Below are 27,453 nucleotides of genomic sequence, written 5' to 3' on the forward strand. Positions count from 1 at the left end.
AACTTTGCTTCAGGATGAGAACAGAAATCATGCTCTGGTGGCGTGGCAGCAGCGGGAGGCCCCATTAGCTAAAGTGGTGCTTCAGGTTAAGAACGGACCTCCGGAACGAATAAGTACATAACCAGAGGTACCACTGCACAGGACTCAACAGCTGACAGGCTCTTGCACTCAGCAGTAGCCACCTCGGAAATTTGACTTCCAAGGCACGTTCGAAAACCGAAGCATTTACTTCTGAGTTTACGGCGTTCAAAAACCGAAACATTTGTCAACAGAGACATTCGAAAACCAAGGTACCACTGTATATTGCTGGCAGCGGCTCTTGTTTCCTGAATGGTGAGCAGAAAGCACTCTGCGCGTGCTCAGGGATGCTTCCTTGCATTTGCCAGGCCGCATGTCCACAATAATCTCAGGTTACAAACTGCGGGCGGGATCGGGCCAAGCTGCATCCCACGGTTTTCTGTGTGAGTGCTGCCTCGGTAGGCCGGCAGCTGAAATGGTTGATTCTTACAGGAGCCAAGAGTCAGCCGTGGGCTCAGTTCCAGCGCAAATCCGCCCGCCTGCCCCGCAGCTCCACCTACAGCCAGCTCTCGGCCTCCCTGACCGCCGCCAGCAGTGGGCCGGATATGAGGGGCTTCCCATCTTTCATCGGGGCTGAAAGCAACGGCAGCGGTAAGGGGACTGGGCCCAGATCCTGGGTGAAAAATGGTGAGGATGCGATACGGAATGTTGAAGGCTGTGGAACCAGCCCTTTGATTGCTCAGAGGGATAGTTTTCTGCCCTAAAGCAGTGGATTTTGGGGGCCGCAAACAGATTGCAGCTGCCAGATTTCTGGCTGGGGTTCTGTTTAGATCTCATAGTGTCCCTTTTTTAAAAAAAGCAGCAGCTGCAGCAGTGGCCAGTTCATTTCCAGACCCAGTTCAAGGTGCTCACATGAGTGTGTAAAGCCCTAAAAATTATCTAGGCCCTCAATACCTCAAAGAACACCTCCTTCACTGCAGACCCTTTTGGGTGCTGAGATGGGACAGAAGGGGCCCTCGTGGTAATTCCTCTGACCTCAGAGGCCTGGGAGAGGGCCTTATCTGTGGCGGCCCCTAAGCTGTGGAACTCAGAAGTTCATCCTGCACTTTTATTATACAGCTTCCGGCAAGGCACACACCTCTTTACCCTGGATTTTGTTACACGAGGTGTGTGTTTTTCTGACCCACCTTACATTTCTGATCGTTAAGTTGTTTCAAACTGTTTTTAATACTGTTGTGTTTTGCAACCTGCCCTGAGGGTGAAGGGCGGGTAATTAACAGCAAGAAGTTTGTTAGTACAGTCATACCTTGGAAGTCGAACGGAATCCATTCCAGAAGTCAGTTCGACTTCCAAAACGTTCGGAAACCAAAGTCCAACGAAGCCCCGTTGGACGTCCGGCTTAAAAGAATAGTTCGCATACCGGAACAGTCGCTTCTGGGTTTGTGGTGTTCAGGAGCCAAAATGTTTGAGAACTAAGCTGTTCAAAAACCAAGGTACGACTGTATAGCTTTATCAACTGGACAGCTCAGTTGGTTAGAGCGTACTGCTGTTGACACCAAAGTCACAGGTTCGATCCCTGCATGGGACTGCTGAATATTCTTGCATTGCATAGGGTTGGACTAGATGATCCGCGGGGTCTCTTCCAACTCTGCGATTCTACGATCATTGGGTGGGGTGCATGGGGGGGGGGACTTTAGTTTTTTCTGCCTTGGGAACCAAAGTATCTTGGGATGTCTCTGGAGGCGGAAGCAACTCTTTTCCTAACCCTTTTGTCCCCTCGCAGCCAACAGCACATGGCTGGAGCTGGTGCCCATCGTCGCTGTCAGCGTCCACCTCTTCACTGGCAACGGGACAGAAATCCAGCTCTCTGGCTCCGTCCACCTCTCTATCCCGCTGCCGCCTGACACTGCCGCTGCAGCAGCCACCAGCGTGCCGGCCTGGCGCTTTGACCTCAAGAGCGGTGAGAGCGGGCAAGATGCTCCTGGTCTGCAGACACATCCGAACTGCTCAGTTCTTGCCACATTCCACAGGCACACAAGGCAGAGAGCAATGTTGCTTCTGTCGGAGAAAGCACCCTGCAGATGTATACAAGGGTCTTTGGCAGGGGGTGCGCCAGCCTCTTTCCAGACCCCAAACAACTCCCCTGTCACCCATGGCTGTGCGGTGCCATAAAACCACCTAAGTGCTTATAAAAGTCCATTAGCAGGACTCCAGGGGTAGGGAAGGAATCATGCCACATCTGTAAATGGAAGCCTGGTTTGGGGGGGGCTGTGCTCTTATAAGGGGGTTATTGCTGGTGCTGAAAGCATTTTGAGTAGACGGCTTGATTTCTGCTCCCACTTTTTGATTCCAGTTTGGGACCACCCGTCATTTGTGGCTGAAAGGAAGGGGATTATATGGACATTGTTTGTTTCTACGGTGCCCTGCTTGCTCCAATTTGCCTGGGGCTTCTTGGCTCATCTAGGGAATGAGCTCTGTTGAAACCTCTGTAGCAGCGCATAGTGGGTTCTGGAGGAGCCACTGGCCTGTCTGAAATTGGGGGGAAAGTTCCTGAGGTGCCCAATTGGGGCTGGGGGAGCCATAGAATCAAGAACTATGCGTGGGACCACGTTGGTTCTCTAGGTTGGCTCTTCCTCCTTCACATTTCTTCTGCACAACAGAATATGTGGCCTGCTGTGCTATCTACATTCTCTCTCTCTCTCTCTCTCTCTCTCTCTCTCTCTCTCTCTCACACACACACACACACACACACACACACACACAAACACACACCCCTGCTGGCCTAGTTGTATAGCTCTGTCCTAGCTTATGCCAACCTAGCAGTTTGAAAGCACACCAGTGCAAGTAGATACAGTGGTACCTCGCAAGACGAATGCCTCGCAAGACGGAAAACTCGCAAAACGAAAGGGTTTTTGGTTTTTTTAGTTGCTTCGCAAGACGATTTTCCCTATGGGCTTGCTTCGCAAGACGGAAACATCTTGCAAGTTTGTTTCCTTTTTCTTAAAACCGTTAATACAGTTGCGACTTGACTTCGAGGAGCAACTCATAGCACGCGGTGTGGTAGCCTTTTTTGAGGTTTTTGAAGACTTTGGTGATTTTTGAAGCTTTTCCAAAACTTTTCCGACACCGTGCTTCGCAAGACGAAAAAAACCGCAAGACGAAAAAACTCGCGGAACGAATTAATTTCGTCTTGCGAGGCACCACTGTAATTAGGTACCGCTGTGGCAGGAATGTAAATGGCATTTCCATGCGCTCTGGTTTCCATCACAGTGTTCCATTGTGCCAGAAGCGGTTTAGTCCTGCTGGCTACATGCCCCAGAAAGCTGTCTGTGGACAAACTCCGGCTCCCTCAGACTGAAAGCGAGATGAGCGCCGCAACCCCATAGTTGCCTTTGACTGGACTTAACTGTCCAGGGGTCCTTTACCTTTTATAGGTTTTGCAGGTTAGGGATGGGGCTGGTGAGTGGCCAGCCCTTCATCTGGGAAGGGGCTTGGTCCAGATGGCCTTTCAGGTTACTTCTGATTCAGCAGTTCTTCTTTCTCTCAGGTCTGTGGATTCGGAATGGGACGGGCCTCATCCGCAAGGAAGGGAACCAGCTTTACTGGACGTTTGTCTCCCCACAGCTGGGCTATTGGGCAGCTGCCATGCTGTCTCCAACAACGGGTAAAATATCACCACCAAATTCTTAATTACTTTGCTGAAGAACCAGCCAGGAAGGTGCTAGCAGATCTCTTGTGTTAGCGGGAGTGCACATTCTCTGCACACCTGTGGGAATTTGCTTGGAATGTGGTATCTTGTGAATTAAGAATTCCAGAAAAATGAGTGCCTCTCAGTTTGTGTGGAGTGGTTGCCAAACAAGCTCTGAATAAATGCAACCAGAGCTGGGGTGGGTGACATGCTCAGAAAAGCATGATAAAAACTGAAAAAATGCAATAGAAATAAGTCTGGGATTAAGGGAAAGGGCATCTAGGGAGAACCAAAATGAATATGGGGAATAAATCCCTCCCTGCATAAATCTGCTCATATTTATATTTGTAGATATCCAGTGCTATTTTTCTAGAAAAGAGGTGCTGGAACTCACCATGAACACCTCCCTTGTTCTCTTGCAATTTCAATGGCACCCATCTGGGAGGTCCCAGCGAGTTCCCGCTGGGAAAAAAGCCCCGTATATAAATCTGCTTGAAATTATATTCCGCTAATCTGAGCATTTTTAATCAGTCCCATCTTTTGATGTTTTAATAAAAAGAAAGCCACGCGCAAAATGTTTAGTAATTAGAAAAATTGCCTTTAAATCAAGCTTTTAAAGAGCCCCCGTGCCTGGTTTGGAAATTTATAAAGTTGGGATTAAAAAAACACACACAAATTAGCTACATCTTTATGCCCTGCTGGATCAGATCCAGGGTAACCCCATTTAGTACGTCATCCCATTTCCAACATAGATGCTTTAGGGAAACCTTCAAGTCAGCCCATAAAGAGGTCTCTTCGTTGCAGGGCTGGCCAGTGCAGTTGGAGGCATAAAGGACATTGCCACCTACCACACAATTTTCTTGCTCACCATCCTGGGTGCCCTGGCATTGCTGGTCCTCATCCTGCTCTGCCTGCTTATCTACTACTGCAGGTGAGTGCTGCTTGCCCAACTTCCCACTTCCAGCCTTGTCTTCTCAAACCACATTAATTTTTCTAAAGCTCACCCTCCCTGTCGCTGCAAGGTCTTATTTACTGTATTTTTGCTTTCATTTCATCTGGGTATTGTGGGGGTCGGGAACTGGCAGCCCGCAGGCTGGATCTGAGCCAATGGGCCATTTGAACCGGGCGCCAGTTGAGGGACCTTTCTTTCTCGAATGGAACTGCAAAAGGACTTCAGCTACTGGGGCTCTGAGTGGTAGCTGAAGCGGGGAGGCAGATGGAATGTTTCAGGCATCAGAGGAGATCAAGGACAAACCCCTTTTCTCCCCAGCGACCCCTTTAGATACAGCTCACAGCTGCGGTTTCTGAAGGTTTCTCTTTCCCTTTCCCTTTTTCACCAGGAAGGGTGAGGGAATTCAGCTAAGTTGGGAGTCAGTGTCTCAAGTTGCCAAGGTTGTCACGAAGCAGGTTTTGTTGTAGGTGATAAACATATACATACATACACACACACACACACACACACACACACACATACACACATTGGTACCTCTGGATGCGAATGGAATCTGTTCCGGAGCCCCGTTCACATCATGAGCAGAATGCAACCCGCATCTGTGCATGCGCGTGACGCCATTCTGAGCGTCTGTGCATGCACGAGCGGCGAAACCCATTCCGTTACTTCCGGGTCGCCGCGGGACGCAACCTGAAAAGATTTAACCCGAAGTGACTTTAACCCAAGGTATGACTGTACACACACACACACACACACACACACACACACACACACACACGTCCTTGGAATGCTTCAGAGATCTTGGATCCGGGAGACCTGAGTTCAAGTCTACCGCTAACATAATCTGGCTCTGTTCCCCATCAGTAAAATTGGAATTATAGAACCGTGCGCCCCAACATTATTATTCGTGGGAAGGAACCACACTGCAAATTGGAGCCCTCTTGCAAATGATCTGTTCTAGTAGGGCCCAGGCACGAGGAAAGGCAGCTGAGCTGAGGATTGCAGGAATAGTCCTGAGGAATTTGACAGCTGTTGCAAGCACTTTGTTGCAAAATGTCAGGCAGCCTCTGGCCAATTAGTCATGGGTCCATTCCTTTCCCCTCCCACTCTCCCAAGGCTCTGCTCCTTTGCTCTTTGTCACCCAACCCTATGCCCTAGTGAACACTTCTGTGTAGTAAAAGAGGACAGCAGAACCCCAGAGAACAGGCATCCAGACACACATTGAACTGGGAATGGGGAGGAGGGAAATTTCAGCCAGAGGTACCAGCAAGCACCTTTCACTTTAGAAATTAAGTGCTTTGCATGACTACTGGTGGGTCTCAAACCCAGCTTGCTTGTGTCCCGGGGAAGAGGGTTCATTTCCTTCGGCCCTGAATGCCTTGACTTCTAAACTTCTTTAAGAGTCCATTCACTCTTTTACTTTTATAGAATTATATAGGCAGAAAGAGCTGAGAGATCATCTGGGAAATTCTCCTCTCACACCCCCACAGCACACAACCCTACATCCAAAAGGCAGGAGCATCCAATTATTAGTATCTAAATTTGTATACTGCCCTTCATCTGAAGATCACAATGTGGTTCATTGCGAGGTTACAGGGAACCAGGCAGAGGGCCTTCTCGGAAGCTGCGCCTGCCCTGCGGAACACCCTCCCATCAGATGACAAACAGATAAACAGCTATGCGATTTTTAAAAGACATCTGAAGGCAGCCCTGCTCAGGGAAGTTTTTAGAGTTTGATGTTGCCCTGTGCAAGGCACATGTCTCTCCCCTGAGCTAGAGCACTTCTGCTATGGCTACCTGTGAATTTATCTGCACCTACATTTTCTTCTTCTTCTTCCAGTGCCAGTGTGGTGTAGTGGTTAAGAGTGGTAGACTTGTAATCTGGGGAACCAGGTTCACATCTCCGCTCCTCCACATGCAGCTGCTAGGTGAACCTGGGGCTAGTCACACTTCTCTGAAGTCTCTCTGCCCCACTCACTTCACAGAGTGTTTGTTGTGAGGGAGGAAGGGAAAGGAGAATGTTAGCCGCTTTGAGACTCCTTCGGGTAGTGATAAAGCGGGATATCAAATCCAAACTCTTCTTCTTCTTCTTCTTCCCCCTTTCCAGGAGGCTGTGCCTGAAGCCACGTCAACAACACAGAAAGCTCCAACTCTCTGGGGCTCTGGATGCCTCCAAGAAAGACCAGGCCACCTCCATGTCCCAGATCAACCTCATCTGCACGAGCCACCTGGAGACGGCCTCTTCCAACGGGGACACGGATGTGCACACACCCATCCTCAAGTCGGCCTTCTCCTCGTCCCGGGAGTTCGAGAGCTCCCGGGAAGAGTTCTTCAAGCAAGTGTCCAACCAGAAGGCCCGCCACGCCAGCAAGGCCTCCATGGCGGACACTCTGAGCCAGCGGGGGGCCCTTAAGGACAGCTACGCTCAAGTGGCGGAGGGCTACTCCCTCAAGGCGGCCCGCTCCATGGATGTGCCCGGTGCCCTGGAGCCCCCTCTCCACGAGGACTACAAGCGCGGCTATTCCCACCAGCGCCCCGAGGACAAGAGCAAGCAGGTGCGCCACGACAGCAAGGGCTACTCGCAGGAGCCCCCGTCGCCGCCGCCTCTCCCGCCTCCCTTCGACCATTACGGGGGCCACAAAGGGGAGCCCAAGCCGCCTGAGTTCATGATGTCGCAGTCCGTGGACCACCTGGCTCGCCCCACCTCCCTGAGCCAGCCCGGGCAGCTCATCTTCTGCGGCTCCATCGACCACATGAAGGATTCCATGTACCGGAACGTGATGCCGACGCTGGTCATCCCGGCCCACTACATGCGCCTGGCTCCCTCGGACCAGCCTGCGGGGGGTTCCGAGAGCCAGCCGGACCTGGACCCGGGCGGCATGGGGATCCCTCACCAGTTTGTGGCCGGGGAGCAGCAGCAGAGGCAGCAGCAGCCCTTCCTGCAGCAACAGCTGCAGCACCCGCAATTCCAGCTGCAGCAGCACCCGGGGGAAGAGGCCGAGGGGAAGGGCTGGGGCCCCCACACGCAGTCCGTCAGCGGCTCCGTCACCATCCCAGTGCTGCTGAACGAGTCCACCATGGCCCAGCTGAACGGGGAGCTACAAGCCCTGACGGAGAAGAAGCTGCTGGAGCTGGGTGTGAAGCAACACCCACGTGCCTGGTTTGTGTCCCTGGACGGGCGGTCCTCCCAAGTCCGCCACTCGTACATCGACCTCCAGGGCAACGAGAGGAGCCGCAGCAACGACGCCAGCCTGGACTCCGGGGTGGATGTCAACGAGGCCAAGCCCCCCAAGAGGCTGAAGGAGGAGCGCCTGGCGCCGCCCGCTATGGGCCCCGCTTACTCCAAGCTGGTCTTCGCCGACGCCGACACGGAGCCGAGCAGCAGCGAGAGCCGGACCGCCATCTGCTCCCCCGAGGACAACTCCCTGACGCCCCTCCTGGACGAGAATGCCGACCACCGGGCGGCCACCATCCCCCGGCGCGGGCGCAGCCGCGGAAACAGCTCTCGCAGCAGCAACAGCAACAGCGAGCTGCGCCGCGACTCCATGACCAGCCCGGAGGACGACAGCAACGAGCCCTCGGAAGGGACGGACGACCAGGGGGACAAGAAGAGCCCCTGGCAGAAACGCGAAGAGCGCCCGCTCATGGTCTTCAACGTGAAGTAGCGGGCAGAAGTGTGCGTGCGAGGAGGCGGGCAGGGGGATGGGTCGCTCTCGTTGCACAGTTGGGGGAGGGGAGCGGAGATCGCCCGGACCACAGAGGTCAGGCTTCCTGCACGCAATCTTGGCGCCACTTCCTGCCCTCTCCATCTCGTCAAATGCTTGGTGGAACAGGAACCGCTCGGACTTTTGACAGGACAGACTGATGGAGCGAGAGGCGGCTTGCGGCCAAGCTGTACTCTGTGTTCTTTTTCCCAGCATGCCCCGCGACCACCCGATAAGTTTGCCTTGCCCAAGGCAGGTTAAGAAGTGCTGCATCAACAGGCTGAGCTAGTTGGGCCTCTTACCCTTTTCCACCAACACCAGCCACTGTGAGCCAGGCAGCAACGTGGGGCACAGGAACTGCCGTGTGTGTGTGTGTGTGCCCACTTCTGGGACAAAGCAAGTTTTGCTGCTCTGAGAGACCTTCTGCCAAATCCCAGGAGGTGGACATGGCCTTGTTCTGTGTGGAGCCCCTTATCCCCACCCAGCCTTGGCACGGCCAGAACTAGCGTTGGCTCCTTGCCTTGACATTATTGGGAGTGGAGGTGAACTGGAAGGCGTTACTGGGGCTCTTCACCCCCCCATTTTCCTTGGGGGCAGGGTGGGCAATTCGTACCGTTCCTTTAAAAAAAGAAATTGTCCTGTGGATTTTCCAAGCCGTAGCATGGTTTGGTTGGGGGTCGGTCAAGCGCCCAAAAGCTCTAGGCTGATGCCCATCATTGCCTGTCGTGCCTCAGTGCCCCCAACAACCTGGGCAACAGTACCATGGACAAGTGCGGTGGGTTTGGGGAGTGGGGGCACCCGTGTGGCAACTGTACATATGTGTGTGCATGCGTGTATGTCAGGGGGCGGGTGGGAGCCTGAGCCACGGCGTGCGTGTGGGTAAGCATGTCAGTGGCGGCCAACCTCGCTGCCAAACAAACTCCCTTGAGGAGTCACTTTTGTGCCCCCCATCTCCCCACCCCACCCCTTTGTGCCTGCAACTCCTTGGTCTCCTCCAAGTGCCTTCTGGCCCCAAACGTCTCCCCACCACCGCATCCCCTCCCCACCCAGGCAGCTGTGAATGAAACCTTGGGTGTCCACAGAAGGGTACTGCAGACGGACCATCTGCTCAAATCTTCCTTTCACTCTAATCCCTCTTCTCTCCTGCCAGGGAGCGCTTGGGGATGGGGAGGGGCGGGGGGGGAGAGCGCAGAAGGAAAAAGTCACCCTCGGCCTCTCTCGCAAGCCCAGCTGCCAACTGACTTAAGCCGTCAGCGGAGACAGCCTGGGCAGCTGCCCCATCCAGCAACATGGCAGCATCAGTGACCAATCTCCCAGATAAAAGAGCAGGACCAAATTGGGGGTGTTTGTGTGTACCGATGGAGGGGTGTGTGTGTATGTGTGTGTCTTACATCGTCGATGGAGGGGAGTGTTTGTATCATGCTTTATATATTTGGAGGGGGGGGATACGTAGCGTGTGCCTCCTCAGCAGCCCCCAGCAGCGCATCGGTGGAGGCCTCGTGGACCACTGAGGGGATAGGGGATGGTTTTATTTGGGGAAGAGATAGAGGAACCACTAGCCTGAGGCTTTGTCAGCGAAACGGGGGGGGGGGGGGGGATATGGGACAAATGGGGAGGGGTGGGGTGGTTGGCTGCAAACCTAAAAGTGTCTTTGGGGGGGGGCTTCTTTTGAAACCAATGAGTCGGGCCTGACCCCTTCTGAAACAGTAGAGGGCCGCCGGAGAAGTCAACAGGTCAGAAACCATTTGGGAGGAGAGAGGGGAAAGGTTGTTGTTTCTGACGCACCTCAGCACCCACTGAAGAGAGTTAATAAAGCTTCACAATTCCAGCTGCAGACCCTGTCCTTCTGGAGCCCCTTCCCCACAACACCAGGGCTTGCTCGCCATGTCTTAGAAGCTGCTGAAACCCCTGGGGAGGAGTTTTTTGGGGGACAGGTGATGAGTCACTCCATGGTCGAGATAGCGAGGCCCTTTACATACACTCAGAAACACTTTGTTCTCCGTTCACCTGTTCCAGGGCTGAGCCTTAGCAATGAAAACAGGTTCTGGGGCTGAGCCCTAGCTCAATGAAACCCTTCTCCTACCTGAGTCAGGCTTTTCAGACTGTTGCCCTGGGGGCGGGGGCAACTTTTCTTTTTCTCTAAATTCCCTTTCCTGGGCGATTTCTACTTTTATCTTCTTCCACAGCATACGTTTGTAGGATTTCTCTCCCACCCGCTTTTGCCGGTCCACCGCATTAGAGATAAATAACTGTCACCTGTGGAACTCCCTGTTCCTTGATGTGGCTGTTGGCAAAGACTCTCCAGAGAGGGGACCAGGAGCCACCGGGAGCTGTTTTGCATGAGATGAAGATTTCTGCATGGAAGTCTGCACTGAAAACTGCAGAAATCCCATGTATCATGCATATGTCTCTTTCCCAACTTGTACACATTAATACCTTCTGTGTGGGGGGGTAATAATCTTCTGTGAATCAGCTCCACACCCCAGCTACTACTGTCTTTGACAATATCTATGAGTATTGGAGGAGCATCTTGGACTGGTGACTAGCCCAGCAGAAGAAAGCCAGCAGTGCTTTTTGCAGGCTGTAGGTGCTTAATGCACAGAGAGAATCCACTGAGCCATAACAGATTTCCCTGCCCTCCCCACTTTGTGGAATCCCCCCCCCCCCTTTTTTTAAACTCTTAGCCTCATGGCCAGTCAAAGAGCTGTTTCAAATGAGCATACATTGCTGCAAGTGCACTGCATATTTCAAGTGTCAACTATCACAGTTTTCAAGGGGGTTGTGTCTGTTCCATCTCCTAGATCACGCCTTGCTCAGCCTGATCAGTACCAGCAAACCTGTCTCCAAGGTGGCTGGTCCTAAGCTACCGTTGCCATGACGTTGAGGTATCTCTCAGATCAATGCACATCTTGTAGGAATGTAGCCCTATACAAAGATGGTGGCACTGTAGTCAAACCCACAGGAAGTTATATATAGTTAAATGCAGTGGCAGAGCCACACCCCACAAACTATCAGGACCCCCCAGAACCAGATACCTCTTACTCCTTCCTGGTCCAGTGCTGTTTTCTACTACCTTTTTATAGTTGGAAATAAAAATACCTTGCACATAAAGGAAGCTGGGTAAGTGAGGGTGGTCTCGTGACACTGATGCATCTTTAACTGTGGGGAATGCCTTTGCTTTCTCTGGTGACTCTGAACTCTCTTGTTGAAAAACCTTTTTTGGAGTTTTTTTTTAAAAAATTATTATTATTATATAAATATATTAAAAAGTTGGGCAAACTTGGCAAAACTGGAGACTCGGTGGCAGCTGCTGGTGAAACCTCATACTTGTTCTTTAGAATGGTATTAATATATAAACCCTCTGAATTTATCAAGGTTTCATTGCATGGTGGTGTTTCCTTTCCTAGGCAGCAAATCCTTCCCCCACTAAGCTCGGCTGAGTCTAGAGGCGAGCAGGTTTAGACTTAATTCAAAAGCAGCCGCATACAAACGGGTGGGGGACGGGGACAATGTGGATTTACTGATGGGCTTGCAAGACTCTGCTCTTACATTTTATATTGAGCTCCTTCCCTGTTGGCTGAGAGAACTTCACCTGTTGAATTTGCTGGGAGCTGTGCAGCATTTTGGGGAGCGAGCACCCCGCTGAGGGAAAAAGAACATGGCAACCTCGTGTGGGATATAAGTGGAAAGAAACTGGGCACTGTTCAGTGTGAAATAGTATAAATGTTTTGGCCTGTACAAGAGCGTTTTTTGTACTGCAGAATACAGTCTTTGCGAGCTACCATTTTATGAGAAGACTGGTGATAGCAAAAGTGGGTTGCGTCAGGCTCTCTCTTGGACTCCCTACCAAGCCATTTTTGCCTGAGCGGCTGTGAAGAAAGAGTGTGCTCAAGCATTTCGACCGCCTTTCTGTGCGTTGGGGAGGGAGGACAAAGGACCGTTCCCAATACAGCATGAGGGAAATGGAAAATTGGTTTGCCCAAGAGAGAAAAGATCAGAGGAACTGCAAGCAAGCTGGAAGCAAAGAAGCCAGATAAGGAAAAGAGTTGGTCCAGGGCTTGAGGCGGGACTAGGCCACAGGCCTTTGCTAAAGTAGTTGTATCATTCGGCAAGGGCAGCTGAGGTTTCCCTGTTGCAAAACAGCAAGCAGCCACATCTCTGGTTGCAGGGCTTGAGCTCAAATGCTTGCAAATGCGACCACTGGAATGTTCTACCACCTCACCATGCATGAATTCATGAAGCAACAATAGATGCAAAGGGAAATTCAGCCCCCCACCCCAGCAAACTGGTGCTGAGTGGTGACAGAAATAGGAGTCAACCACTGAAAAACGAGGCAGATATCAATGGGCTTGGGAAAGGAACTTGGAGGTTTGCCTAAGAATCCAGAAGACAAACCTAAGCAGTAACATCAAGACCCAGTCCAAATGAGGGCTGAGCAATGTCAGCAGCTATGAAATACTGAGAGGCAGTTTTTGGGGGTGGCCGGTGGGTGGAATAGCCTACTGACGAAGGAAAATAGCTGGCCATTGGAAGTTGAGACTGCATTGCGGCTTTTTGTCCCTTCTGATAAACTCTGGTAGCCCCGATTGCCTGTAAGATTGGCAAGAATTGAGCCATGCTCGTTGAGCTGGTGGTTGCTGCTTAAAGGAACGTCCTGGATATACCAAATAGTTTTTTTAAAAAAATTAAAGGGTCAACAAAGGAAGCTGCTTTCTACTGAGTATCTAACTGCATTCCCAACGATGACTGACAACTGGCTCTGCAAAGGTGAGGACAAGAAAGTTCTTCATGTAGTTTATGAACTCCGCTCCCACAAGAGGCACTAATGGCCATCAATTTGGATGGCTTCAAAAGAGGATTAGACGTGTACGTGGAGGGCAAGATTATGGTTATATTCTGCCCCCCACTGTTGGAGGTGGTACACCTCAAAATGCCCATTGCTGGGATTCACAAGTGGGGAAGGGTGTTGTAGCACTGAGGTCCTGTTTGCTGGGGCCCCAGAAGCATCTTGGCCACCATGAGAACACAATGATGGACCACTGGCTTAATCCAGTAGGCTCTTAAGTTCTTGCCTGCCCTCTTGGAGTTTCCAATGGCGGCTTTCCAGGACCTACCAGTTGTTGAAGACAGCAGACATGGGGGTATCACATGAATAAGTACCTCCCCTCCCTACGCAATATAGTGGGGTGTTTTGACAGTGCAAGAAGAGACGGTTTCTCAAGTTGACTTCCTCCCAAAAGCTTTCCTCCCATATTGCAACACCACAAGCCCCCGAGCACGAGCTCTTTATATAACACATGTAAGTTTACGGAGGATAGAAAAGAAAGCTTAAGGCAGACAACAACAAGAACCTTTCCCCACAAGCCCTAAATGGCACGTCTTGTGAGGAGCTGGGGTCCAGGATGCAGTGCAACATTGAAATTCAAGCTAAATATTAAATGGACCCACAAGATGTCGAATGGCAACTCCCATCATCACAGGTCCTGTTGTGTTTCTCAGAAAGGAAGATGGGGATTTTGAGTCGTTTGCAGGTAAGGAGGCCGGTAGTTCTTCCGCTAGTCCACTTTTGGAACTTTTGCTGCAATCTCGATTGTGCCCCATATGCCCTGGCTCCTGCTCCTCAAGCAGCCCCAGTTGCACCCCTGATCTGCCAGACACACACACATGCCCTTCCAGGTTCTGCCTTCTGCATCTGATTGCTGGGAGATTATATTAATGCTGAGATTTTACTTGGGTCAGTTTCTGGTTTCTGCAGATTTCCCCCAACCGCTGCCTTCCAGGGTGGAATTGAGAGATGTCCATAACAGTATATAGATATTATTATTATTATTATTATTATTAGTAGTAGTAGTAGTAGTAGTAGTATTCTGCCCAGCCACTCTGGGTGACTTCCAATAAATTAAGACATCAAACATTTAAAACTTCCATATACAGGGCTGCCTTCAGGAGTCTTGTGTAGTCAGATAGTTGTTTGTTTCCTTGACATCTGATGGGAGGGCATTCCACAGGGCAGGCATGACTACCAAAAAGGCCCTCTGCCTGGTTCCCTGAAGCTTCACTTCTTGCAGTGAGGGAACCGCCAGAAGGCCCTCGGTGCTGGACCTCAGTGTCCGGGCTGAACGATGAGGGTGGAAACGCTCCTTCAGGTATACTGGGCTGAGGCCGTTTAGGGCTTTAAAGCTCAGCACCAACCCTTGGAATTGTGCTCGGAAATGAGCCAATGTAGGTCTTTCAGGACCGGTGTTATATGGTCCCAGGGGCCGCTTCCAGTCACCCATCTGGCAGCCACATTCAGGATTAGCTGTAGTTTCTGAGTCACCTTCAAAGGTAGCCCCACGTAGAGCGCATTGCTCTAAGCATTGCTCCAAGCGGATTAAGGGTTTCAATGAGTTGTCACCAGTGTGTTTGCAAAAATTAAAAGGGGGGCGGGAGTACATAGTGGAGCTTCTAAAACTGGCCATATTTCATGTTGTGAAATACAGCAGAAAGGTTCTGCTTTCAACCGTGCAATTCCATCTGTGCTGCAGGGGGTGTGGGGAACAATGTAAGAAGATTGACCTTTGATGTTACTGTCGGGAAACTTTTTTTTTTTTGGCCGGGTTAGCTGTGGCTTGAGATCCACACCTCTAATCTGCAACATTAACAGTGGATTACACTGTAGTACTATCATAAGCCACTGTCTCTCAACCAAAGGGTTGGCAGGTGGTGGGGGTGTGAGATACTACCTCAGGTTAAGAATGGCTTACAACAGCCCTGTAATGTTGTTCTCTGTTAATGCTGCAGATGGATTGTATGCAGAATTTACACTGGCTGGACTTTTTTCTTAAATGAAGTTTGAAAACGGTTTAAAAAATCCCCACAAAATAAGACTGAAGTTAGAGAAAGCACCTCCTCCTCTCTCTACTGCTACATTTTGTTGTAGTGTGGACATCCTGGTAATTGACTGAAGCTGGAATTCTCTGTTGATTTCTCTGGGTAGCTCTCCCTGCCATCCCTGTGGAGATTTTAAAAAGGCTTATAAATGAAAACATGGGAATTATCTACCCAGACATTGAGATGTGCTATGGTGCTCCAAAGACCTGGTACCCCCAGCCAGCAGGCTAAGCACATTGGGGAGCTGGGCCGATGGAAGGATAGCTCATTTATTGCTCATTCCCTAATTATACAATCATAAAACACAGCATGCAGAGAGTCATTAAAAGGGGGGAATCGCCCACAAAATGCACTCTCAAAATGGGCATGAAAGCTGCTCTGAGCTGTTCAGAAATGACATTGACTCAGAACCCCTTTACAGCATTTCCCCTTTTAAAATTATTTGCAAAGTAAACTGCAATCTCTTCGTCCTCTAACTGCACCCACTTAAAGTTGCATAAAACACCAAGCTTCACAAAGGCACAGAACTGCTTGCAATAATAGCCAGATCTGTAGGGATAAAGAGCCTAAACTAAGCAAAAAGGAAATTCAGATAGAACTCTCTCATCCATGCCTACTTTCTAATTTTAACATTATCCCATGGACTTCACTGTTTAGTCATTTTAGGGCTAAACCCTCAGGTGGAAGAGAAGGGTGCTAATTCCTAACATAATTAAAAAATGCAGTACAGTCTGGGACTGGGGCAGTTTACTGATGCACTTTCTGCCCTTCTCAAAATAAAAATAAGCTATATCCAACTCAGCTAAGCTGAGACTCCTGCAGGAGTAGGGGATCCACGAGATGGATTGCTCCACCATAGTACATTGCAATAAAATAAAATACAAATCCCCTCCGCGCAGAACTTAAGCAGGGGTCAGGGAAAAGGCGACTGCTAGCCCAGAATACCATCGATAACTCTTGTTAAGGGTGCAGGTTGATGTGAAAAACCTCTACATGCTAACGGGAACACGCTGCTGATGTAGCCCGACTATAGGAATCTCAGTGAAGCAGCGTCTTCACGCGCCCTCTAGAGGTCCTGCAGTTGTGCGCCCACCTATTGACTTTAAATGGCGACTTCAGAAGTTCTTTGTTAGAAGCAAGGAAAATAACAGGAAAAGGGAGCAAAAAATTAGTTTGCCCCCAAAACCTGCCAGGAATATATTTAAAGATCTGCGGAGCAGCTGAACCCCAGGGATGGGAATGGCCTTCCAATGCTCGCTTGAAAATTGAATTAGGGAATTGCCTAATAATTGTCCAAAGGGTGTTTCATTAATCTGGATTCTTGCGCGAGGACCCAGAGCTCTTCCCTACAAGTAATACTTTTGAAACGGCGGCTTATTCAGTCAGTAGTGTGTAAAACTTGCCGATGCAGCTGGTTATAACGCTTGTGCATGATAGAACATGAACTACACCACTGGTAACAATGTACTGCAAACAGCATGCACGATTAAAGAGACTCTTAGGAAGACCTAGTAAGGCCCAATCTTTTTATGATCCTAATGACCTTTATGATCCTAAAGCCTAATTTACCCGTGTTTCACGGCAGTAACGCTGCCGTTGCGCATATGCCATACAGACAACAACAAGATGGGAAGGCAGGGTAGCAATCGGCACGCTCTCAGAGGCACTCTTTCTTCGTTACCACTTCCGGGGCTGAGCCCCGGCGTGGAAAACCAGAAGTTCCGGCGAGCCTGAGCCGGTGTTCAGCCTGCAAAAATGAAATTAAAAAATATATTTTTTTTAAAAAGCCACACCTTCCCTTCCCTGCCTCGTCACGTGCGCAACAAAGCGCATTCGAACTGCCGGGGTCATGTGCGCGTTTTGCAAATTGACTTAAGCAACAGATCATATGACTGCCTCCCAATCTGCGGGGCGGGGGGGGGGGGCAAGGCCCGCGATAGCAAAGCAGCCAACCAAAAAGGGGGAAAGGAAGGAAAAGCGGCCAAACAGATTGCAGGGACAGCGGCTCGGCCAATTCCATGGAGAGCCGGAGGCGTGGCCTTGCACCCGGGGTTTTGCTTTTGGGGCTGGAAGGAACCGGCTAGCGAAGGTCCTGCCGCGCCAGTCTTATTGCGGGGCGAAGCTGGTGCAAAGGGTGAGTTGATTTGGAAAGCCCCCGGTGCCTTGGGGGATCCTGCTGCAACAGCAGAGGGGTCCCCACCCCAGGGTTATTATCAGCTGCGCATGCAAGAGGTTGGGGAGTGAGTATACAGGAAGGGAGAGCTGGCTGTTTCAGCATTGCTTCCTGAGAGCAGTCAGGCTGACCCCTGTTGAAGACGGAATACTAGGCTCAGTGCAAACTCCTTTGCGTTTTTAACATCGTTGTCCTCTCTCTCTTTTCCCCTTTCCTTTCACCTCCCCCCAGATTAATAGGAAACTGACCATTTCTCTCTGTCGTGCGCCTTCTTCCTCGCGTTGCAATATATATTGCAGAGAAGCTCACCAGGTGCCCTCATTACATATATTTAGGCTCCAGGAAGAAACATTCCTCTTCTCCCAGGCCTCTGGCTAATTAGAGAGTCTATGGGCTTTTAAACTGGGTGGAATTAGGCTTGGTTTGTTACTAAGTTACCAAATGTATTTTTGTGTTTTTCTATTGTAAACCGCCCTGTGATCCTCTGGTGACGAGCAGTATAGAAAATGTAATAAACAATAATAAAAAAACACAGTCAGGATTTGACCCTGGGATCTCGCTTCAGTGCCAAGTGCTGTCGATAATTAAGTCCTGCACTGTCAGCTCTGACAACGGCTTTAAAAGCCAGGGGTCAGCCCCAGAGGATGGTTTTTTTCCTGCTAAATAAATAACAGCAGCAATCATTCTGAGCTGTCTCAGGTGGGGCTGGTTGCTAGGCCTGGTTCTTACACTCATAGTGGTTAAAAACAGCTGCACTGTGCTCTGTAGAGCTGGGCTAGAGTGGCCTTTTCTGTGCAGCTGTTGAAACCCCCCCCCCCCGCACATTATTCCTGCATTACAGAGGGTTGGACTAGATGACCCTCGGGGATCCCGTCCAACTCTACAATTCTGTGATTCTATATAAGTTGACCTCAAAACCTACGCCCTGAAGGTTGCTGTCCTGTCTTTGTTTATGGCTTCTTGTGGTTATTGTACAAGAGACTGTGTTGCACTTCCTTTTCGCAACTCGGTTTTTACTTCCTCACAAACTGAACCCAAAAATCAGTGTGTGTGCTCTCTTCTGGTTGAAGTCAACGTGTGTTGCCTGCTTACCGAGTTTGGATCATTGTGAGTTCTGTGTTTCACCTCTTGTTCTGTAGGTGTGCCTGTGCTGAGATCTCAAGCAGACAGGGCAAGGCCAGAGCGTTGCAGTCTGGCATCGGTCTTCAGTTTTGCATGCAGAAGGTTCCAGGTTGAATCCCCAGCTCTGGCAGGGAGACGTCTATTGTGAACCCCTGGAAAGCTGCTGTCGCTTGGTGTAGGCAGCATTTGGCTAAATGAGGAGCTTCCTGTGTGCTTCTAAGGGGAAACCTGTTTGTTTTCTCACATGGAGTCTGTTTTTGCAGAGAGAGAATAATGGTTGCTGGATGGATAGTGGTCTCACACTCATCGCAGGCAAACTCACAATGCCCTGGGATTTTTGTGGAAAAGGTGACTGTGCCATTGCAGCGGAATATGCACAAACAGTTACTACACCCCCTAACTTTTCTGTAGTACTGGCTTGGCTGTGGATGCTTGGGTTCCTCCAGGGCGGCTTTCCCCAACCCGGTGCCCTTCAGATGTTGAGAAGCTAAGCTGTATTTCAAAATATTTGGAGGCCTGCCAGAGAGAGGGGGGGGGCGGGGCTGTTCATGTATGGTACCGGGTAAAGCACAGTGTTTGCTACCTGGTGCTGATCCTGACACATTTAAACCAATGTTAGAGACTTTAAACCAGTGTTAGAAACTTAAGCCAGTGTTAGAAACTCCTTAAACCGACTCTGGGGTTGCGGCGCTCATCTCGCTGTATTGGCCAAGGGAGCTGGCGTACAGCTTCCAGGTCATGTGGCCAGCATAACTAAGCTGTTTCTGGCGAACCAGAGCAGCGCATGGAAATGCCGTTTACCTTTCCGCAGGAGCGGTACCTATTTATCTGCTTGCACTTTGACGTGCTTTCGAACTGCTAGGTTGGCAGGAGCAGGGACCGAGCAATGGGAGCTCACCCCATTGCGGGGATTCGAACTGCCAACCTTCTGATCGGCAAGTCCTAGGCTCTGTGGTTTAACCCACAGCGCCACCCGCATCTCCCATTTTGCGGTAGGGTAGCTCTAAAGTCTATTTTTTCAAACAATGGACTGACTGTGATTTATTCTCAATTAAACACCTGGCTAGTTCAGATAACAACCATGAGCTAGATTAAGAGCTTTGAAAACTTAAAAGAAGAAAAGTCCCCATATAGTGTGACCTTTTTTTTTCTTAAAAAAAAGCCAGTGTGGTGTAGTGGTTAAGAGCGGTAGTCTCGTAATCTGGGGAACCGGGTTCGCGTCTCCGCTCCTCCACATGCAGCTGCTGGGTGACCTTGGGCCAGTCACACTTCTTTGAAGTCTCTCAGCCCCACTCACCTCACAGAGTGTTTGTTGTGGGGGAGGAAGGGAAAGGAGAATGTTAGCCGCTTTGAGACTCCTTAAAGGGAGTGAAAGGCGGGATATCAAATCCAAACTCTTCTTCTTCTTCTTAAAGGCGACTGCTCCTGCTCAGGCAGGTTCCAGAAATTCATTCCCCTTGTGCAGGTAAAATATAACTGATAGAATTCTACAGGATGTGTTGCGAAAACAGTCCAGATCCAATGATCCCCAGGCAGGCATCTCCAGATGATGGAGACGTCAGACGTCTTCCTGGAGCCCAGGCATCTTCACTTGGTCGCAAGTGGTCGAAAGCCAGGCGCAAAATGCGCTTGGCTAATGCTTAACACTGTTTAAACTTCCTTTGTCTTGGGGCCAGCGGACTTTAAAGACCATTTCCTTCTGCATGGATATGCCCAGTTGTTGAGATCTTCCCCAGAGGCCCACCTTATCTGTACTTGGTCTCCCTGCTGGCGGAGGCAAGGTAGGGGAGGGTCTGCAATTGCTCTTTTTTCAGTCCTTTTGCTCACCTTCGCAGGGATAAAACTTGGACTTTGTTATCTCTTTGGCTCCAGGTAGAGACCTTTTTGTTTGCCCAGGATTTCTTTGGATGTGTTCACTTAAGTCCTGGCTGGCTCTAGAGTTAACTTTTTTCTTTTTACTGTTCTGTTGTTTTATAAATCTTGGGGGAGATCAGTAGTTGTCATACTTAGGCCTGTTAGCCAGGAATGCTCTGGGGCTGAAGAACGAGGCAAAAATAAATGATCTGCAGCCAATCCGAACTTCTTGGCTTGGTGTACCTGCATGATGCATGTTTCTTAAGTGTAATGTTCCGATACTTAGGAGTGATTGTAACAAGGCATATGATCTGGTTATGCCAGCGGCACTTTGGCTCCATATATTATCATTTATTTAATTTCTTAGTCACTTTATCTTGCCCAGGGCAACTCAGAGTGACTTGAAACCAAATAGATGTGTGGGTTTTTTTTTTTGTTTTTTTTTGGGGGGGGGGGGGAATTCCAAATAGATTCATTAAAACCAAGGGGGAAAAGAAATACATTAATACATTATAATAAATACATTAAAAGCATCCCACCCACTGTTTTTGCCTGGCGCCTAAAAATATCTAATGATGAAGCCAGGCGAGCTTTCACAAATGTGGAGACACTCTCTGGACCTCTTGTGGAGGAGGCACACAAATAAGGGCCTCAGGTGATGATCTCAAGGTCTGTGTTGGTTCATATGGAGAGAGGCCAACCTTGAGCTATTGTGGTCCTGGCACTATCTTAAAGGAGCTACATAGCTGGGAGTGCCCGAACTTTTCCTGGCTTGGCAAGATAACGGCAGTAAAAATGTCTGTCTGAGTTTCTCTTTCATTCTCCAAGTCTTTCCTGTAAGAGCCCCAGAAACGCAATGTGCTAAGTGGCAAAGAAATCATTTTGCTATGAAAGGGAAATGGTGTCGCTTGGCTACTGACATTCTGTACATCGTTAAGACCCAAGGGGGTCTTGGTATGCCTAATTTAAGGGTACACTGCCTTGCCTTTTAATTGAAACAATTATTACTTATGAATATGTCCCCTGGCTTCAACTGTGAGTAGGGATTGCAGTGCCTTCACTTTGAGCACTGCTGCTTTTACACCTCTCATGGGGTATAATTAAAAAAAATAAATAGAGAATCCATTTTTTAGAACAACCTTGGTGATCTGAAGGTGTTGGCATAATAAATTGGCCCACAAGAGAATCTCCCACTTTGCCATTTCTTGATCACCCTCTTTTTAGACACGGAGACAAGTTTACTCAACAAGAGGGGTGAGTACCTAGAGAACAAGGGATTTGGTGGAAAAACCAACACATAAAACAAACAGATATTTCATCCATCCATGTACATTGCTTCGACATGTCTTGCGAGATCACATTGCCTGCACATAACTACTGCAGTTTGTGTAGATCTATACTCTAGTTGGATCATCTTTCTGTTGTGATTTCTGAGAAGTAATTAAGTTTGGTTCCGCAAGGGATTGGCTTTTTGCTTGTGTTGCAAGGGGGGGGGGGCAGCAGACAGGAGAAAGAGGTACATCAGGTTCGGAAAGGAGGGCTGTTTCTCTACTGTTTCCTAGTAATATTTAGGAGCGCCAGCTCTCTGTGCTTTGCAAGAGAAGCCTAGGGCTATATAGCAGGAGGGAGTGTGTCTTTTCACAGTTGTGCAGGTCAACAAGCCACCTGTAAGCCTGAATTTCCTCCCATTTTTCAACTGCACCCCACCAGCACTGCCACAGGTTTCCATGACTCCTTCTTTTTCAGGGTCTGATTCTGTGAGTGTGTGATGGCCAAAAAAAAAGTACGAGTCAGATCAACAGGACATCTTTTTGAAAAAGCTGTGACCTGCACGCTCCTGCTCATATTTATTTGCACATAAAAGTTAAGGGACCCCTGGATGGTTGTTGTTGTTGTTTAGTCGTTTAGTCGTGTCCGACTCTTCGTGACCCCATGGACCAGAGCACGCCAGGCACTCCTGTCTTCCACTGCCTCCCGCAGTTTGGTCAAACTCATGCTGGTAGCTTCCAGAACACTGTCCAACCATCTCGTCCTCTGTCGTCCCCTTCTCCTTGTGCCCTCCATCTTTCCCAACATCAGGGTCTTTTCCAGGGAGTCTTCTCTTCTCGTGAGGTGGCCAAAGTATTGGAGCCTCAGCTTCATGATCTGTCCTTCCAGTGAGCACTCAGGGCTGATTTCCTTCAGAATGGATAGGTTTGATCTTCTTGCAGTCCATAGGACTCTCAAGAGTCTCCTCCAGCACCATAATTCAAAAGCATCAATTCTTCGGCGATCAGCCTTCTTTATGGTCCAGCTCCCACTTCCATACATCACTACCTGGACGGTCAAGTCCAGTCAAAGGTGACTCTGGGATTGCAGCGCTCATCTTGCTTTCAGGCCGAGAGAGCCAGCGTTTGTCCACAGACAGCTTTCTGGGTCATGCGGCCAAGCAGGACTAAACTGCAACGGGATGCTGTGACGGAAACCAGAGCGCACGGAAACACCATTTACCTTCCCACCACAGCGGTACCTATTTATCTACTTGCACTGGCGTGCTTTTGAACTGCTAGGCTGGCAGGAGCTGGGAAAGAGCAACAAGAGCTCACCCCATCACGGGGATTCGAACTGCTGACCTTCCGATCAGCAAGCCCAAGAGGCTCAGTGGTTTAGACCACAGCGCCACCACTGCCCCATCCCTGGGCACCATGTTATCCAAGCAATCTGCCTCTTCCCAGTGGCTGTTTGCAAGTGCAGCATCCCAACAGCTTTCATTTGTCATTATAACGTGGGTGGAATAGATTGGGGAAGGAGGGCCTGCGCCACAGTTGCAAGTTTCTTGCAGATGGACAAAAAGATTTTTGCATAGGCATTCACAGAGGACAGTTTTCACATGATGTGGATATTTGATTTTGATTACCCTGTTTCAGGGTGCCACATGATGAACATGCATTTAAAGCCATTCATCAGCACCTGCAGATGAATTGGGGAACTAGTAATTGCAAAGAAGGAACTAGGTTCAGCCTCGTCAAAGGCAGCTGGTTCTGAAGGCATGTGTTGTTCTCTTTCTCTCATCCTTTCTGTTCCTCTATAGCTGGGACGGGGGAAAAACCCTAGACCTCCAGCCATTGTGGAACTTGGCTGATGGGAGTTACGACTCCTATCCTTACACCATGACTCCTTTATGGAGCAACTGCTGAAGAAACCAGGCTTCTCTTGCAAACCCCATCAGATTTCTGAAGCCAAGCGACTGGGGTGTCCCAGCGTGATGAGTATGAAGCTTGGCTGGTCTGGACTGGCTACTCCAGATTGAAGTGCGTATTTCTCCCAAGCCGCTGTTGATCAAATCTTCGGTCTTGCATTGTGCACACTGTAGATACCAGCTGTCCTCAGGTTTTGCAAAGTACCGTATTTTTCGCCTTATAGGGCGCACCGGCCCATAGGGCACACCTAGTTTTTTTTGGGGGGGAATAAAGAAAAAAAATTATTCCCCCCCCCCCAGGGTTTCGGGCTGCAGGCTGCGGGCTCCCAAGGCTTGCAGACATCTGCCCGAAGCCTGGGGTGCGCTGCCTCGGGTTCTGCGGCTCCCGCTCCCTGCGCGGCTTCTTCAGCGGGGAGCTCCCCGATGGCGCACCCTTGCCTTGTTGCGCAGCGCTTCCTGGGGCAGCAGGGTGGAGAGGGAGCCTCGGCCGGCTGCTTGCCAGTATCCCCTGTTGAAGAAGAGCAGCTGCAGCAGCGCTGCAGCAGCCAATTAGCTTCCCAATCCGCGGCGAGATTCCACAGCGACGGAGGGGCGGCGCTGCGAGCCGCTCGCTGCTCAAAGCGAACGCAAGCGGGAGCAAAACACACTGTCCACGCAAAACACACTGCACATCTCCGTTGAAGGAGCAGCTGCTCAGCGCGCCCCTGGCTTCGGGATGCAGGCTGCTATCCGCAAGCCTTGGGAGCCCGGCGGGAACTCCCGCCGGGCTTGCAAGGCTTGTGGAGAGCTTCCTGAAGCCTGGAGAGCGAGAGGGGTCAGTGCGCACCGACCCCTCTCACTCTCCAGGCTTCAGCGAAAGCCTGCATTCGCCCCATAGAACACACACACATTTCCCCTTCATTTTTGGAGGGGAAAAAGTGCGTCCTATAGGGCGAAAAATACGGTACCTTAATTGCCCCTTTGGCTAATTGACTCCTCCTGCTAGCAAGCTGATCTGAAAAATCTTTAGATCTGTAAATCGCAGACTTAACACCTAATTCTACAATTCCTAAACTACTGGTTCTGGAGATAGGAATGGTCTTCCTGCTTAATTGCAGTCAACTCTTTTTTGTGGGTAAACGAACCTCTGAGTAGGCATCAGGTGAGTTGGAGGATAGAGGTAGGAATTGTGATTTTGTATTCCTGGGGGCTAAGTTCATTTTATAGGCTGGAAAGGGTAGACGTTGAGTTTGGAAGTGGAGTGCAGAGCGGGCTTAAGTTCAGGTGAAACCCATGTCAATTCAGACGCTGTGCTTTCTAACTCAAAAGTTAGCGCCTTGATCTCTCTCTAGCGTATGCATTTTATGGAATCTGCTTGTTCTGCCTCCTTTGCTTCCTCCCTGAAAGTTTCGTTTCATGAAAGTTTCATTTCAACTCTCTCTCTCTGTATGTGTGTGTGTGTGTGTGTGTGAGTCAGTCAGTCAGTCAGTCTCAGAAGCTGCAGACCGAAAGTTTCCATTTCGGTTGCAGGGACACGTAAATTTCAGTTCCTGATTGTGGCTGCCAATTTGGCTCTATTTTGGACTTCTGTGGCAATAAAGAGTTGAGAAACAAAGGCAGCAGCAGACCCACCTGCTCACCACCCTCAAACCCCCTAACCTGGCCAGCGACCTCCTTACAAGAGGCACTTGCTTCAGGCAGGCAGAGCCTTTCTAAAACTCAGTATGGCAAGCTATTGCATATTATGTCATAGAATTCTGAAGTTTGGAAGGGACCCCAGGGTACATCTAGTCTAACCCCCTGCAGTCATGCTACCTTTCAGCCAAGGATCCCCTCAAAGTTGGACTGCAAATACAGAATTCAAAAAATGCCGTAATATACAAAGTTTTTTATTTTGTTTTTAAATTAAAACAGCAACATAGCAATGCTTTTTTCTGAAGAGGGACTGGGGACGGGATTCATATTTTCTGATGCTAGGCCTGGTGGTAGTTGTGGCTACTGGTCTAGCCCAATGTATTTTGCTGCCTGAGGTGAAGGGTAAGCAGACATCCCCATGCCCTGCGCCATTCCAGTGTGGCGTAGTGGTCAGACTGTTGGACTCAGGCCTGGGAGACCAGGGTTCAAATCCGCACTCGGCCATGAAGCTCATCGGGTGACCTTGGGCCAGTCCCTCTTTCTTAGCCAACCTACCTCTCAGGCTTGTTGTGACGGTAAAGTGGGGAGACCAAGTAGGCCACCTTGAGCTCCTTGGTGGGATAAGGTAAAGGGACCCCTGAACATTAGGTCCAGTCGTGGCTGACTCGGGGGTTGTGGCGCTCATCTGGCTTTATTGGCCAAGGGAGCCGGCATACAGCTTGCGGGTCATGTGGCCAGCATGACTAAGCCACTTCTGGCGAACCAGAGCAGCGCACGGAAACGCCGTTTACCTCCCATCTACTTGCACTTTGACGTGCTTTCAAACTGCAAGGTTGGCAGGAGCAGGGACCGAGCAATGGGAGCTCACCCCGTCACGGGGATTCGAACCACCGACCTTCTGATCGGCAAGTCCTAGGCTCTGTGGTTTAACCCACAGCGCCACCCGCGTCCCTTCCTTGGTGGGCTATAAATGTAATAAATTTAATCTGTGTGCAGTAGGTAGCTGGACTGGTAGTTACCTCAACACTGGACTGGAGCAAAATCCTGCTTCTCACCTGAGGGCACTTGGCTAGCACAGGGAGGTACAGCGTTGGCCATGGGGTACACACAGCTCTGTACTCCCAACCAGGGTGGATCTGATTTAAATCAAATAGATTTGAATCACAATTTAATGCACTAGTCAGTAAGACTTGATTTAAATCATCTTTTTACAGAAGGACTCATTCTTGCTGGTATAATCTTAATATTTACAACCAGTTAAAGGTTTCATTTATGAATAATAAATTTTCAAAGTAGTTTTTACAGTTATATCAAAAGTTGCTCATTTAGTTATACTATTAGAAATACATAGATAATTATGAAATTATTGTGAGGTTTAATAAGTTAAGTGTTTATATTTGGACAACTTTTCTGCTGTACCTTATTGGAAGGAGAAAAATAATAATTTCCTTAATAACAATTTATTTAACTAAAACAATAACATTATAGCATATGTGTCCATGTTTGTTAACTGATGTGGTTAAACAATTTTTTAAAAATTAGACTGACTTTTAGCACATGAAAAACTTACAAATCCTTATTTCCTGATGAATAGCCTTTGGACTATAATGTAACTTAAATAGAAAACTATCTTTAGAAAGGTTTTTCCTCCAAAAGCATTTTATTTTTAAAAAATCATTGATTTTTTTATCCACCCTTTTTTAATCCATCTCATCGCTGCACCCTGCCCCTCGGTATCTGCTGTCTGAGGTCATCACCTCATTCTGCCTAATGGTAGGGTTGGCCTTGCTTGTTTTGAAGACTTCTTGGGCAGCAGTAGGAGCTCAGTGACAACCACCCAGGCCTTTCCTTCTAGCCTGCAGCCGGGAAATCTATGGCCCAATGCAGCGTTGACTAGAACTTCCCTTTACCGGCTCTGTTCACACCCAGAGCTTGCTCACATGATGTTGTACAAAATGCCTGAGTCACACGAGGGTCAGTTAAGTCAGCTGACGACCCAGCTGAGTCATGTGATACTCCAGTAGGTCAGAGTTCTGGGTCATGATTTTGATGCACATGTTCTCATTTATGCTTGGGTTTGCTTCTTGGCATTTTTAAATTATTATTATTGTTAATTAAATTTGTCAGTGACCTTATCTTGCCCAGGCAACCCAGATATCATGGACTTCCCCCAGGGGAAGAAGGCTCAGAGTGGTGGAATGACCATGAGTGGTAAGAAGGAGAAGACTGGGAGGAGGAGGTGTTGGAAGCTGAAGAGACAACAGGGTTTAGGAAGCG

General features: G+C 49.4%; 2 protein-coding genes across 7 annotated transcripts in view; both read left to right on the plus strand.

Annotated features, from left to right (window-relative positions):
- FAM171A2 (family with sequence similarity 171 member A2) overlaps window positions 1-11,732 on the plus strand; it is a 43,993-nt gene extending 32,261 nt beyond the window's left edge. For 5 of the 6 annotated variants that reach the window (XM_080976636.1, XM_080976637.1, XM_080976640.1 and 2 more), the window contains exons 4-8: window positions 511-705; window positions 1,802-1,978; window positions 3,566-3,682; window positions 4,511-4,637; window positions 6,766-11,732. In XM_080976636.1, coding sequence (XP_080832762.1) covers window positions 511-705; window positions 1,802-1,978; window positions 3,566-3,682; window positions 4,511-4,637; window positions 6,766-8,323 — 2,174 coding nt within the window. In that variant the 3' untranslated portion in view covers window positions 8,324-11,732. The remainder of the gene's footprint in view (window positions 1-510; window positions 706-1,801; window positions 1,979-3,565; window positions 3,683-4,510; window positions 4,638-6,765) is intronic. The other variant, XM_080976638.1, reaches the window with a different exon arrangement.
- A 5,402-nt stretch (window positions 11,733-17,134) lies between these two features.
- GRN (granulin precursor) overlaps window positions 17,135-27,453 on the plus strand; it is a 29,517-nt gene continuing 19,198 nt past the window's right edge. Inside the window, 1 exon segment of the mRNA XM_080977188.1 lies at window positions 17,135-17,369. The gene's annotated coding sequence lies outside the window, so the exon portion shown is untranslated.

This window comes from Podarcis pityusensis (genome assembly GCF_964106645.2).
Source record: "Podarcis pityusensis genome assembly, chromosome: 13".
Lineage (NCBI taxonomy): Eukaryota > Metazoa > Chordata > Lepidosauria > Squamata > Lacertidae > Podarcis > Podarcis pityusensis.